At 31.6% G+C, this 16,429-nt stretch overlaps 1 protein-coding gene and 1 long non-coding RNA gene across 2 annotated transcripts; both read left to right on the forward strand.

The window, feature by feature from the left end:
• Positions 1-1,931: 1,931 nt before the first annotated feature.
• On the forward strand, positions 1,932-3,731 carry LOC121130372 (uncharacterized). Its single transcript, XM_040726122.2, has one exon. It carries the CDS (start codon positions 2,384-2,386, stop codon positions 3,539-3,541), a length of 1,158 nt encoding a protein of 385 aa, XP_040582056.1. The 5' UTR covers positions 1,932-2,383; the 3' UTR covers positions 3,542-3,731.
• Positions 3,732-15,010: 11,279 nt separating this feature from the next.
• On the forward strand, positions 15,011-15,881 carry LOC121130277 (uncharacterized). Its single transcript, XR_005868647.2, has 2 exons — positions 15,011-15,189; positions 15,247-15,881. It is a non-coding gene; the product is annotated as an uncharacterized lncRNA (long non-coding RNA).
• The last annotated feature ends 548 nt before the right edge of the window (positions 15,882-16,429 follow it).

The raw sequence follows: 16,429 nt of genomic DNA on the forward strand, positions 1-16,429 counted from the left end.
CACAGGTCCCCTTCATGGAAATATTTACAACATATTTATAGCTATTAAATTTCATTGTTTCCACGATTTTCAGTAATAATCGTCGAACAAGAGTCGCATTTTCCCTACTGGCCCCAAAACTCCATGGATTTCCAACCATTTTCACTCTAAAACACTGACTTATTTTTTCTTTTGCATCAGATGTACCCCATGAGGATTGAATAACACTAATTATTTGAGTTTGTACATTTGGAGGGAAATTAATTAGATCAAGGCAGTCATGGCCGCTCGGAGCTATACAGACATAATGTCCTCTCGAAGTATTTTCAAACTCTTTCTCAAAAAAGACTGTACTTGTATCTGTGCTCAAGCACAGATCAGATGAAACGAAAGGAACCATTTGAAGCTCAATGTAAAGTTGATCGAGTATGTGCAGAAAGGAAACCTTGAAATCAACAGTTGAGCCTCCAGCTACGGAAAAGGGCATTCCATAGATTTTTATTTTATAGGTTTCAGTTTCATCCTTGTATCTTGTTCTTTGAATAAAGTTTCTTGGGGATAAAATCTTCTCAAATATGTGAACCACATCCTTTCCAGTGTTGACAATTTCTAACTTATCAGTTGGCTTAAATATGAGAGCAAAGTAAGTAGTACTTGCTTTCATTAATTCCGGATCAGAGGAAGTTCCTTGTCCCATTCTGAGTTACAATATCTTTATTAATGACTTATGTAGTGTTTAGACCTCAAGCTTGTAATATTGTTATCATGTTCTCCGTCACAAAATGTATCTTCATTTTTTCACATTATTAATAGAACTAAGGCTGGGATGTATAATAATCAATATTATTTATAAAGAGGGATAAACAATATGAGTATATTGGAAGCGTATGTTTCCCCTTTTTCACTGGATATATGATTGAAATTAGACAATTGTACTCCTACATTTACTCATGACTCATGAAATAATATTTAACTACATAAAATAGGGAAAGCATTGTTATAGTAGGAGTTATTACTTATTTATTAGTATTAATATCAAGTACGTCTCTACATATGGACAGCAAAATGAAAAAGAACAATCCAAGTATAAAGTACAATAACATTTTCATATCTAAAGGACCCTGGGGTTCTTTAGTCACTCATCCTTATTTATAGAGATTTGAAACAAACAAATATATATTGCAAATTAATATTTTAATTGTTGTTTTTTTCAGCTAACTATTCTTTATGAGCCGAATTACAACTCAGTGTAATTTTTGATTTGTTTCAAAAGTTCTAAACCATTTTAAATCGACTTTTTAAAATTTTGCTTAAAAAAAAAAAAAATTTGGTCAACCTTCAGATATCTCCGCTAAAGTACAGATATGATTTGGTAAACTTTAGGATTTTGTTTATCAAACATCAAAATCATATATTTAGTTGCCTTAGAATATAAATTTATCCATGGCTACGAATACTTTTTTTTTGTTAGCTACAACTTGTTGTAAAAAAATCGAGTTTAAATACCTTTAGTACATTTAAAATCGACTTTTTAAAATTTGTATCTAAAAAAAAGTTAATTTTCATCAACTTTTGGACATCTCCGGTAAAATATGGGTATGATACAGTAAATTTTAGAACTATTTATTAAATAGCAAAATATAAAAAAATCGATTGGACCTGTAAAATTGTCTTCACAAGGGATGATGAACAAAATATGAAATATAAAAAAACCATTCTATCAAAAGTGTGATGTCATATCATAAGGAAGTGAGTTAGTATGTTATAAGTTTAACTTTATTTTAACATTGTTATTATCCGCTGTATATTTATGTTAAATAAAATAACATATTTATTCATTTATAGTTTGAATGATAACTTTTTGATTTAATGAAAGGTTGTGTTGCAATATAATTAGTTATGTGTACGAAAAGACGTCGGGCTGAGTATAGGATGAGGCATTTACTTATATAACTATAAAATTCAAAAGAACAAGTGACGTCATTTTTTTGAGGAGGTATAAGACAAAAATTTCAATTTTCGGCTTTGAAAAAGTGCAATAACTAATAAATTACTCAGTGCTTATCTCACAAATATAAGTCATTTTGACGTCAACAAAATTATATTCTCAATATTCATGGAAGGAGCTTATTTAAAGTCCTTGAAATCCACCTACAGTTATAGAAATAGAAAAGAAGAACTCGGAACTTCTGTCAAAAATTCAAATTACTCCGTTGCTATCGAATAAATATGGACAATATTTGCATCACTGAAATCAGGAGAAAAAGCTACATCAAATTAAGTTAATAGTCAATCGACTTCAAATCATTTTTTTTTTTTTGGGTTCCTTTAACATACCTAGTTAATATAACTTCTAATATGGTGTAGACTGTGTAGTTCTTTTGAATTCTCGGAAGACTTGAAGATGGATATAGGAAATGTTCATAAGAAGATCAAAAAATTCCAATGTAATTACTGCTCTCGTTCTTTCACACAATCTGGAAGCTTGAAGACGCATATTGAAGGTGTTCATGAAAAGATAAAAAAATACCAATGTAATTACTGCTCAAGTACTTTTTCACTCTCTGGAAACTTGAAGACGCATATTAATGGTGTTCATAAGAAGATCAAAAAATTCCAATGTAGTTACTGCTCTAGTTCTTTTACACAATCCGGGAGCTTGAAGACGCATATTAATATTGTTCATGAGAAGATAAATAAACTCAAATGTAATTACTGTTCCAGTACTTTTACACTCTCTGGAAACTTGAAGGCACATATTGAATGTGTTCATGAGAAGATAAAAAAATTCCAATGTAGTTACTGCTCTAGTTCTTTTACAAATTCTAGTAACTTGAAGACGCATACTGAAGGTGTACATAAGAAGATAAAAAAATTCCAATGTAGTTACTGCTCTCGTTCTTTCACACAATCTGGAAGCTTGAAGAGGCATATTGAAGGAGTTCATGAAAAGAAAAAGAAATATCAATGTAATTACTGCTCTGGTACTTTTACACTCTCTGATAGCTTGAAGACACATATTGAATGTGTTCATGAGAATATAAAAAAATTTCAATGTAGTTATTGCTCGAGTTCTTTTAAACGCTCTGGAGACTTGAAAAGGCATATTCATGGTGTCCATGAGAAGATCAAAAAATTCCAGTGTACTTACTGCTCTAGTTCCTTTACACAATCTGGAAGCTTGAAGACTCATATTGAAGGTGTTCATGAAAAGATAAAAAAATTCAAATGTACTTACTGTTCCAGTACTTTTTCACTCTCTGGAAACTTGAAGACACATATTAAATGTGTTCATGAGAAGATAAAAAATTTCCAATGTAGTTACTGCTCTTGTTCTTTTAAACGCTCTGGAGACTTGAAGACTCATATTGAGGGTGTTCATGAAGATATGCAAACAAACCAATTTATTAACTGCTTTAGTTCTGTCACACAATCCGATAGCTTGAAGACTCATCTTGAAAGTGTTGATGAGAAGATTAAAAAAATCCAATGTGGTTCCTGCTTTTGTACTTTTACATGCTTGGAAAGCTTGCAGATGCATCATGCAGCTCATCATAAGTAGACAAAGAAGATAGACTTACATATTATATACGTGCAACTTTTTCACGATAGTAAAATATATTCATACATACGATTGATTAGAAAAATATTAAAAATTATATTTTTTCATTTTTTTAAAATATTAATTTGTTATTTAAAATGCGTTTATTTTTCCTTTTCGCTTCAATAAAAGTTTTTTTCAAAGTTCAGAATGGAAGAAATGAATTTATATCATGATATTAATTATCAATGTTCAAATTTGAGTTAAGAGTAAAGGTATCTATACGAAAATGATGTATGTTATTCTACATAGGATTTGAGGTTTAAGAAAACTTTGCCGATGTTTATTTTTATTCAGTCATCCACATTAGGAATCCTTATTTCTCTTATTAAAATGAAGAAAATTCGTCGCCTGGGTTAGAGTTTCGTCTAACAACTCCATCAATGCTCCTTTATTTAATTTATTAACGTATGCACTTAACAAATCGATTTATAAATGTGTAATTAATTTTTGTTTAAACAAAATTTTCATAAAGGTTAATCCATAATATCTGAATAAAACTATTTATGTGGCTCTCCAGGACGATTTTCAACTTAAAACATATAAAATACCTTGACCAATTGATCAAAAATAATAAATAATTAGACAAAACAACTTTTGCTTAAAGAGTGTACTCTTTTTTAACGTGATTCCCTGACCATAAATGTTATAAAGATACGTACATCGTTCATATATGTATCTCTTTATTAAAACAGAGATTCGCTCATTTTAAAAGAAAAATACTCCATAGTTCAGACAAGAGCCTAATGTTCTATGGAAATTTGTTTTTATAGAAAGTTCAAGAGTTCAAATAAATGTGAGTAAAATTAAATTTCCCATATAAACAACTTGCGTTAAGAAAAAGGTAGGCTACATATACTCGTACAGGCTGGGGATTTTAAATCCGAAACAAGTATACAACTCAATATCTGCGTATCCTAACATTTATGTTTATGAAAGTGTGCTCATCAGATTAAGCTAACACAAATGTATAATAATAATACAAAATTATTTGGATGCTTTACAACTACGAACGCTGTGTGGTCATTACATATTGTGTGTCTCCTTGCCGGACGAACGGCCAAGGATGCAAATAACTCTACAGATAAGAATGCTGAAGAACTTAAATTGATATTAAAAAATTATGTGATATTCTAGAATTTTAAATTCGTCGAATATGTCCAAATTAAGTAATTAGAACCTGATTTATTCAAGAAAAAAACTACTTTTTTAAGAACTTTCATGACTCTATTGTGTCATGGAAAGAGAGTACAATAAACGTGCACATAACACTGTTGACTCCTTGAGGCAGTGGCCAACATGTACAATGCATTTCTCATCAATGTTTGTGCCAGGTGCAGGACCAGGTTGGAGAATTTGGTTGAAGCTGGAATTAGTTAGTTTGAGTGATTAACTTAACTAATATGGACCACTACATGTAAAAGCAAAATATAAGTATTATTATTCTGATTTAAAAAAAAATATATTAAATGCGAATTGTGATGCTTTAAATATTACATTTTATTTTAATTTTAAGGTCATTACTGCATTACATAATAAATGTAGTATGAAACGACGGAGCTCAATGGACAACGCACTCGGGAGAAATTATTTTCTTTAGCTCAACGTGTGTAGATTTGTGATCTGGCCGTTCCTAGTGAAGGAAATACACATTATGTATGTGGACTTCAAAAAAGATTGTAAGGTCAGATGGAGTATGTGTAATATTATAATGTTCGCGTATACTTCATCAGTGTAATCCCATCTGACCAATTAAATAAACATTTAATATATATATGAAAAAGAAATCCATTATTTTGAATGGGTTTTACGCCCACTAATGTTTATCACATTACCAATGAAAACAGTTCTTACATGACGATCGGACTCGACAATTTACTTATTTTATCCACATTTTCGACATATGCCCTTCCACGTCGCTGCATTTAAGCAAATCAAATCAATAATATATCAAACAGTCCGGGTAATCTAATGAACAAACTACCTAGGTGATATCATAAAAGGACAAAACCAATTGTCCTTTGATATCTTTACAGCTTATTTTTTATGTACAAAAATTAATTACTCTATGAGTATACGATATATAAGCCTCTAACAACCTCCATGGGTTTATTTTGTAAATACAAAGGGGCTTCTTAGACATATAATAATTCTCTCTTTCATTCTTAATTTAATTTAAATAAATTGATTTACCTGTAAAAAAAGAGGTCAAAAATAAATATACATATATTGCTATTTTAAAGATTTACTACAACAAATCTGGCAAATCTTATTTTATCTAGATTACCACGGAGGCAGTCACATATTGACTTCCCCAGGGTGATTGGATCTCTGGTTTGCGATTTTATCTCAAAGAACTTAACAAGGAATTTATTGAAATAGAGATGTTAAAAAAATTACTGTGTGATAGTTCTCTATTCAAGTATTTCATCACCATCTGCAGTTACCAAAGCAGTGATCCTTTTACGGAAAAAGTCTCACAAAGAGTAGTTTGGATCCAATTCAAAATAAGTCTGGTGATCAGATGCCCTTATTGACTCCACACTTCCATGACATTCTCTAAATGGCTTCAACTCAACATGCGGCCAGAATGAATAATCAACAAGATTAACATCTTGGCTATAAAGAGGACCAGAAAACTTTTTCATATCCAATAGGATCGTTCATATTAGGAGATAAAACATAATTTCTTTTATATTCCACTAGAATCCTTCAACACTCAGTTTATCAGAAGGTAACTATAGAAATAGAAGAGATTAACCTCCGGTGTTTTGATCTCCAAACGGCTTCATAGGGTGGGTTGGAAAGATTCATGTATTGAGAAAGTGAGATGGAAATTGGTAATGATGAATCCATTCACAAACTCAAGGGAGAATTGGATCGTACATTTAAAAATATTTAACTATGAATACTATTTATTTTTTATTTATCCTATCAAAGATGAAGAGTACGGTTGATAATCCATCCTTCTTTTTAATCTCCTTCCTTTTTTTCAAGATTAGAAGATTATCATCTTGATGATAGGGTGGCAGCCACTTTGACTTCACCCTGTAATCGATATTTTTAGACAGGAATGATTTGGCGATTTTGAGCGCTTGTTCAGAAGATCCATCCTACTGAAAAATTACATTCACAGTATAGACGTTGTTTAACCCAAAAAATAATCTTCAAGGACACTCCAATGAGCATTACAATCTCAATTTGAGTTTGATCTGTAGGAGTTCAAAAAATGACCTTGAGTTTTTTGGCGTCCTTCTTTACTCAATTAAAAATGATAAATATTTGCTTACAACCATGCCTGTAAGTGTTCAGTTCATTTTTTTTTCTTCATTCATTGTTCAGTCGTTATTTTCCGTTTCGTTCGCCACTCCGTTCTACGTTCCAATCATAATGTAGTACCATATACATTATCCACTGTCACATAGGAAATCGCAACTTACACTTTGATAGTGTCAGGGAGCCCTTATTTGAGAAATATGTTAAAAGATTTTTTACAAAATACTTTGATGAATATTAGCAATCAAATGAGATACAAGTGACTAAAATCGGTTGTATTTTCGAGATGGAGGCCAAAAAGCAAAGTATAGCCGATTTGATTCGCATCCAGCGCAGCAAGTAGACACGAAAAATTGGAACATAGAACACTCGAGAAACTCCTGTAACGACCGCTACCTCGCCTACGCAGTCGATGAGGTTCTGTCGGTCAACCAGACTAAGTTTCCAGCCTCTTCAATGATGTCGGGAATCATCAATTTCATCATCCCTTTTTCTCTTCCTTTTTTTATCTCACAGCCCAGATCTACGTAACCATACATGTAAATCCAGTGTGTTTTTCAGCCGGCCCATAAATTTGTAATTGGTAGAAAAAGGAATAAATTTTATTTTCCATAGCAGTTGTCATTATTATTTAATTCCTGAATAGTGGACATCCTTCCCAAAACAGATTCAATTATTTTCAAAACCTGTTTGCACATTCATGTGTGGTCATAAAAGAGGGAGCGTTACCCTGAGGATTTGTTGCGGAGATATAATTTTAAGTCCTCACTCATAGTAGAATTGGGGATCAACATCGGAGTAATTCTAGCAAATTTCATTGTTTATATCCTTGTTTTTCCTTCATCTCTTGTCACTGCTGATATTACCTGATCCAATGAAACGTCATGAGCATGATTCATTCTCTCCTCCAAAATATGACTTTAATAAAGTCATTGAATTAATAATCATCAAATTTTTCATGTAAGCTTTAATATATTTAAAAAAATATTTTTAATCCATGTAAAAGAAACAAAAATATATTTAAAAAAATATTTTTAATCCATGTAAAAGAAACAAAAGATCATAATATATTTCTCGTTCTGAATTTTCTAACTAGGGGCTCTCATGTTAAAGATACTAAAAAAACAAAACTTTTATGCCCTATTTTGTTACAAATTTTATGGGCCCACAAATCTCAAGGAGAATTATATGTCTTACAAAGTTTACCATATAATAAATTATTAGTTATTGTAGAAGGTAATATTTTAATTCACTTCTTTTTGAGTATTTTTGGAGCACTATGTTTATGAACAAAATCCTATTTTTGAAATACATAGAGTGAAACCTTTCATACCTCGGTCCTAATTCAATTGTTCAGTCCAATGAACAGTACTTATAAGCGACTAGTCTGAACTAAAATTATGTAAAGGACCGAATTTATTTGGTCCAAAAAATAATAATAAAAAAAATAGAACGGGATAGGACTTCTATGCTGAAACCCCACTCTACTAAATATTATTAAAAAAAATACGTCAAACAAAAGAAAAAATGGTGGATCAAACAATGAAATATTGAACTCTTTATAACTTTTTGATAAATCAATTTATTTCCTTAAAAATATTAAAAATTGTACATAAAAAGTGTTGCATCTAAATGTTTGTAACAAGAAAAATTAAAGTAACACGCTGCTGTTACTTTATTTCTTAAACGATTTTTTTTTAATTTTCACAAAAATCAATATTATACACATAAATTTGACATTCAATCAATAAAATTACCATTAGATCGTGCCACACATTTACAACGTCTCCGAAAACATCGCACTGCCTACTTGACAGATCCAATTTGGTAAAGTGCAGAATGCCCTCCTTATCTTGTGGAGCTGTGGGGACTTTCATTGGAAACCTGTTCAACATTGCTTCGGACAACATAGTCTAAAAGGTTCGATTCTGGCGTGTTAGGAGGCCAATAACACGGCGGGACGTACGTGACATTCTTCAAATCAAGAAAATCGAGTGTTATTTTGCTGGTGGGACAAGTTGCACTGTCTTGCAGACCCAGGAAAAGACTTAGGTGCGCAGAACACTGATGCAGACCTTGGAGTTAACCTTCAGGCCCTACAGACAATGAAAAAAATGTGTCCAATGGATCCAGGGATATTTAAGGGCTAGATGCGACATATCAATGTCCCTTATCTGCAAATAGTAAAATTTTAATAATCATAAAGTTACTGAGTGTAAATCTTAGGTTTAAATAGTTTCTTTACAAATCTGACTATCCACTCCACGACGTTATTTTGCTAAAACAAAAATTGCATATTTATTTTGGTTGTCAGCTGTCAATTTCCCCTTTTTATTTTATACGCCATGGCTATTTTTCAATTTATTCTTTGTGATAAATGAATAAAATAATAATTTATTCTTTACTTATGCTCTGTTTCCAATACCATTTCTTGTTGATTCCTCGTTGTATAAATAAATATATGTAGTGGCTATTTTATTATTTATATGAAGACATTTTGGCTATCATTTAAAAATAAAAATGTAATATTACGCTTTTTATAAAATATTATTATACAGTTTCGAATAAAACACTATTATGAAATGTATATATAATTCATTTTATAAATTGTACAGAAATGAGGATAATGATAGACAGGGAATATTTTAGAGATAAATAACAGTTGGTATGAATGATTTATTTGGCTTTATTTATACCCACTGATTTTTCTTTTTTTTTAAACAAAAAAGTTGCATGACACAATAAAAGAACGACGTAAATCCGATAGCCACAAGACAACATTATTTAATCTTTTTTAGTTATGATTTTTTGGATCCAAGGTCGTTGTGACCGAGAGGTGACACCTCCTCCTTCCTCCATGGAGTATCAGAGTTGAAAAAATAGTATGGTTCTCAGAATTTTGATTATTTTTGTATGTGGCTTAATAAAAATACAGGATGCACAAGCTATCTGTATCGGAAAAATGATTTTTTTTTCTCTTGGAAAATCCTGGAAGTCGTTCTTGATCCAACAAATAAGTTCGTCTTTTGTGGTGGAGAGGGTTCGGTTGTTTGTTGTTCGAATCCATCAGATTCAGAGAGTTTGGAGGGTAAAAGTTATGCAAGATAAAGTTGTCAAAGTTGTCTTGGAACCATTTGGCCACCACTCATTTTCCTGTTGCCTCAAAATCATTTTCAAAGGACTCAAATTCCCTTCTGACCTTTGTGAACCAATGTTTCACTGAGACCCGGAGTTTGAGTAATTTTTATGTCGTCACATCATGGCACAGATTCCAAGGGGTGCTCTTCCCTTTCCCAAATATTTGAGACAACGAATTCGTCTGTTCATTCCATTTTTTAAACAATTGCAGATTTGAACAAGCTATCAAACAAAAAAAACCCAAAAAAATCAGCTGCCCAAGTGCTCTCGTTTACCGAAGAGATTGCACAAGATGTATATAGAAAGGACATCCTTATTAAAAGTCAAAGGCAACGACGCTATCTATAAAAAACATGATTTGATTTAAAATAAATAAAATTATTTATCAAACAGGCCCTTCTTTATTTTTGGGGGAAATTGAAAGGGCCCAAACTTTATATGTTTTTGAATTCCCCTCATATCAGAGTCGGAATAATGTAAAATATATTTAAAAAACATAGGAAAAAATCCTAGCTCACACCCAGGGTGATCCATAGAATAATTTTTCCTTAAATATGATTAATAACTAGAAATGTATATACCATCATTATTATTTAAGGATCTATTCATCAATTTGGGTTATGAGAAAATCATTCTGAGTAATAAAAAAAATAAAATATCATAATGAAAAATATTATTAAAGCCAGTTGATTTCGTTAAAATTAAAGTTAATAACAAAATTAATGGAACGGCGGAGCTCAAAGTACAACGCCCTAGGGAAAAATTCTTCTCTTGAACTCAATCTGCGTAGGTTTGCGCACCAGCCGTTCCTAGAAAAGGAAGTATACTTTATGTATATGGACTTCAAAAAAAATTCTTTGGTCAGATTGAGTAAATGTAATACTATAATGTTTACATATACTTAAAGATCTGTGTAATAAAAAAAACTATGTTTACCGATTAGAGAAGGAAAACTTCTTTTTTTTTCTCATTATTTAATAGGTTTTTTTGGGTTTTAACATTTTCCTCTAAAGAAAAATTATCACCTAGCTTTGTTGCAAATTGGCTTAAAAATAAAATATAGGTAAACTGCTGTGATCGAGACAAGTTAAATTTCTCTATCGCTGCTTCCCTGAGCATTTAAATCCCTCCTAATATCCCCTAAATACACCACGGCTCTCAAGTTGTACAGGTGACGTGCTAGACCGAAATAAAGTTTAAGCTCTATCGCCGTTGTGTTTCTAGGGACGAAAAAAACTTTCCATAGAGTACCCCGAACCACAGGATGTGCAGGGGAACTGCTAGGTCAGCAGTTCACCTGCAAGTTAAATTTCTTAACCCGTGCTTCCCTCAGCATAAAACAACCTCCTAATATCCCAAGATACGACCCGGCTCTCAGGTTGTATAGGTAAAGTACTGGGTCTCAAGGGAGTTTAAACTGCACCGCCGACTCATTTGCTAGGCATCAAGAACCTCTTTTAATATGCTAGAATACACCCCCGACCACAAGTGTGTATATGAGCTGTTGGGCCCTGAGTTAGGTTAAACCACTTTCCTGAGTATCAAAGAGCCCTTCTATTATCTCAAATACATCCTGGCCAGCAGGGTGTACAGGTGAAGTGCTCAAAATGCCATGTAAAGACCGCTATGGCATTGAATACCAAAAAAAAATTAGCTGTTTATGGACCCTGAAGAACCTACATCAAAAAATTCAGTAATATCCATCCATTGGTTTGCTCGTGATTGAAAGACAGACATACACACACAAACATTCTCTTTTAATATATAAATATTTTCCCTGTTTCCCTTTCAAATGTCGAAAGTTCTCTTCATTATAGCTGTAATTCATTTTCTCCCCCTAAAATGTTATAGCAGGCAGCTGATATTAATATTTGCTCCCTCCTTCTCCTTGCGCTGTTACACAAATTCCATCTCTACTCATACTTAATTAGTTAAAAAAGTTCCCCCCTCCCCCTGGTTTGCAATTAATTGGATCTCCATCTCTCCATTTTCCCTAGGAACTCATATTCTTCCATTTGGATATCCTAGCCACACACCTTCTTATCCTATCTTCCTATTCTGTTCAAGGGATATCGTCTCTATGTTCCTCACTCGGTGGATCTCATCTTCTTTAATGGAAGAATACCCTTCCATCAATGTCCGTGATAGTGACTTCTGACCTCGTGAATCATTACTTTTATGCTCATAAATATATAAATTCCCTCCAAATTTTCAACGGAATAATCGCATAATGCTCCGTCATTGAAATTCTGAAGTCATATTCTTAAGTTCACTCTGCTTCGTCTCTTACTCTAAGGAAAATATCACATTGCTAAGAGTCCTTCAGTTTCTTTGATGTATATAACGCAGATTTAGCTTATCTCAATCATAATTCCAATTATAAAGTGGAGTTTGTCATGTACAATCTATATGGATAATTATATAACCTGGACGCTTGATTTCTTTATTACTTGTGTGCTTCTTTTTTCATTGGAAAAGGTGTGGAAGATAATTCTAGACTCTTTAAGATAATGTGCCTCTCTTTTCTCGATAGTTTTATCTGTATTGTCAATGCATATTCTATTCTGCTATTATTAATTATATTTATTTCTGTATAAAAATGTCTTATTACATTTTCTATTTCAATGTAATGATAAACAATTCATACTTTGTAATCAATACTAATAATGAATATCACTATATAATACCCTGCTTCGTACGAATTCAAATAAAGTAAATACTAATTATATTTGAAATATTGAAATTCCCTACTCATTGTCAATGAATCTCTTCAATGTTGCAATCTCCTTTGCAAGAAAGGAGTCGAATCTACTCTCTTGAGATGGATGGTCTATCAAAGAAGTATCTTTCTTCGATTTCCTCTATCTGGCTTTCTCGGAGAACATATCTGAAGAGTTTCCGTATTTTCGTCTCATCAAAACTACATTCCGTGATTTTAGCAGTAGTAATTAAATTTGTATCTAGATTGAATAATAATGAAGAATAACTCCCTGAATGGTCTCAAAGGGGTCTTAGCTTCACATCCATGGATTCGAACATGTAGATGTGGAAATTAATTAAAATAATTAATAGTGATGTGCCAGTGGCAAAATTCGTAAATTGATACTCGGGTTTTATGAAGAAAATAAAAATAAATACAAAAAACTCGGTTCGTGTGCATAAATAGCAGAATATAAGTCGGAACTCGTCAAAACTTAGGATACTTTTTTTTTCTTTTTCGAGCCAATTATAACATGTAAATCTTCCTAGAGTTCCTTCCTTTCTTTGCAAGATTTATAATTGATCTTTTCCCCACAGGTGTTGACTTTTCTGCAATATGTACTCCACTCCTAGTTCATTTTAAACATAATCTTTTTTTGATTTTTTAAAAGACTAGTTGCAGTACTCGACATTGCTTGGAATTACTTAGCCATCTAAAAACTTTTATTTTTCTATATATTATCATTAATATGCATTTATATTAAGTCAAATTCCTTGATTCTCGAGTATTTTTATTAGAAACTCGAAAATACTCATGTAGTAAAATTCAGCTCGCGGCACATCACTAATAATTATAAGTCTTTTTAGTGTATTTGAAGTATGATAGGGTGAAGACGGATTTTATTTCAATTAATAATTAGTATATTTATTTTTGAGCAAAAATGCCTCATTATATTTTGTATATATATAATTTACTTTTCTCGCTAATAATTTGTTGAATCCATTTGTTAACTTCAATTTCGAATCATTATTCATTATTAATTTGTTTGATTTTCTATGCATAACTTCTATTCAAATTTCTAATAAATAATTTTTTTGTAATAGTTAATCGTTATTTCAGTTGTTTTTTATTTTGCGCATACTTTTTTAACCTAATATCACAAATATACGTTATATAACACTTTTACTTATATATTTAATAGTAACCTACTGCTATGGCTAAAGTGTTAACCATTATTTTTTGATAATTCATTGTATAACATATAATATTATCGACTTAGTATTAGCGACAGGAAGGAATTTATTAGATTCCAATGTTAATAGATCTATAATATAGAAATATGTAATTTTTTTTTTAAATATGTAGATCGAGTATTCCTGATTTTGAAAATTTCGACTACTTTTTATATTAACTGTTGTAGTGTTACTTGAAATATAGAAGATTCTCATTTCTATTGCAGAATCAAGCGATATTTTATTCACCAAAACCTTAACTTTAATTAATAGTACCATATTTCTCGCTCCCGCTCGATGGCCAGCTCTATGGATTACACACAATTGCAGCTAGCAGTTAGTGTAAAATAGTCAATAGTCCAATGACTACTATATAAAGATGGACTTAAATTAGTTTAAACAGGTAAGGAAAGTGTACATCGGAGGGGACAACAAGGAAAGAGACTGCATCCTTAGTACTTATTAGTATTTTTAATTCTATTCTTTTTAATACCCTCTTCGTGGAAATAATATCCAATCTCTCTTCCTAATGATTTCTGCTGCTGGTGGTATACAATGGCTAAAATATGTTGTGTGTCTAAATGTAGAGCATCATATAAGAATAAAGGAAAGGGCCCAGGTGCTATTCCTGATGTATTACCGATAAAGGAAGATCTTCGTCATGAATGAACTCAAGGCATCCCACGATCTCATTGAAAGCCAAGTCAATATGATAGAGTTTGCTCTATTCATTTCCATCCCTCCAAATATTGAGTTACTTCTCAGGACACCAGTACGAGGCGGAAAAATTATTTCTACCCTCGACTCCAAGAAAACCTGAAATCCTATGCGAGAGCATCTAATTTTCCAGGTTTGAATTTAGAATATATATTCCCATCTACATGACAAAAAACTATGTTTTGAAACAGTTATGTCAAAGATTTCGTCATTGACTCACTCAATGGGATTGTGGAAAATATTTACAGCAGCTTAAAACCATCATTGTGTGAATGGTAAATATTGTTGATAATTTATTGTATTAATTTGAAGTAACACTTTTAATTTTCAGTAATTGCTCTTATTTGGAGAAGGGCATCGAAATCTTTGTACAAATTTATAAGAAACCCGAAATTACCATCCATTCAGTCGCTAACAAGGTTCTCAATCTGCTTTACAGTCGATATAGGACTTAGTCACCAAACCATAAAATATTTGGAACAAAAAGTAAAGAATCTCAACAATAGAGAAACAATTGTCTCCATTATTATGGATAAAATATATGGGTAAGCTGCAAGAAATTCAAGAAACTTTTATACGAAATATAATATTTTTCATTTCAGTGCAAAATTTTGTGAGTAAAAAGAAGGTAAATTTTACGCCATTGAACATGGGAGCCTTTGACAAAATTAAATTATAAGATTCTGAGAAAAATATTCTACCAAGTTGTAGAAGCAATTACACCTGCTGGTTTTGAGGCAGTTGCATCACTGTTTGATGGATATTGGGCAAACATAAAATTCTAAACTTAAGATCTATGCAATGTCACATTGGATACGTATATAGTCAACTTGTGTGATATTGTGAAAAGTTATTTTGTTATTTGATTCAGTGCATATACAATAACTTCTTGGGGGGAAAAGTGTTTGAAATGTCCTTTGTTTGATGATGAAGAAAGGATTGCTGAATTTATTGTTGTAAAAAAATTATATCCTCTCGAGCAAACAAAATCTGTGAAGTATGCATATAAATTGAATGACGAAAGTTCTTAACCCTCACCCGATTTAAAAACAAACAAACTCAAGCTAGCAGATGCCTTGTTCCATGAAAGTACCATTTATGGTCGTGAATTTTATGCAAAGAATGATTACCCTGAATTCCAAACAATATTTCCGAGTAGGTAAAGAAGTTGAGATCTGAGAAGAAATGAGCTCTATGATACTAATTGGCTTTGAAATATATATTTATTAAATGATAACTAATTGTATTTTTTATTATTTCTTAATAAGTGGTCCGTAGCGTTAGGTCTATTTATCGAGTATTTTTCGTAATTGTAAATAATTGATATGTCATTTTAACAAAATGTAGATACATTAGTGATATTTAGACGCTTTTATACTAATAAACAGTTTTAGTAGAGATCACCTCCCGCCCCCAATGTACAGGTTATATTTTGGTTTAAGTCCATGTATATATATAGTAGTCATTGAATAGTCATAATTTATCTGATTGAATGCGATACTGCATTGCAGATGTCGCTTGTTCAAGACAAATAGTATGGGTTAGCACTGAATAGATAGATATCACATTGTATTTAGCATATTGGTGCTTCTGAAACAGGAAAAAATATTAATTATAATATCAGAATTTCAATCGTTAATTCCCCTCGAAGAGATATGAAGCTCATTTTTTTTATGTATTGCTATTTTATTTTTTTGCACTGGGTCAACAATATATAAATAAAAAACAAATGATCTGTACAAGTTGTGATTTTGTATTAATCGTAACTAAAAAAATTAAAAAAAA

This window comes from Lepeophtheirus salmonis, chromosome Z (genome assembly GCF_016086655.4).
Source record: "Lepeophtheirus salmonis chromosome Z, UVic_Lsal_1.4, whole genome shotgun sequence".
NCBI lineage: Eukaryota > Metazoa > Arthropoda > Copepoda > Siphonostomatoida > Caligidae > Lepeophtheirus > Lepeophtheirus salmonis.

Excerpts from the sequence above, each read along its gene's own strand:
- LOC121130372 (XM_040726122.2), top strand. The coding sequence starts at position 2,384 with ATGGATATAGGAAATGTTCATAAGAAGATCAAAAAATTCCAATGTAAT.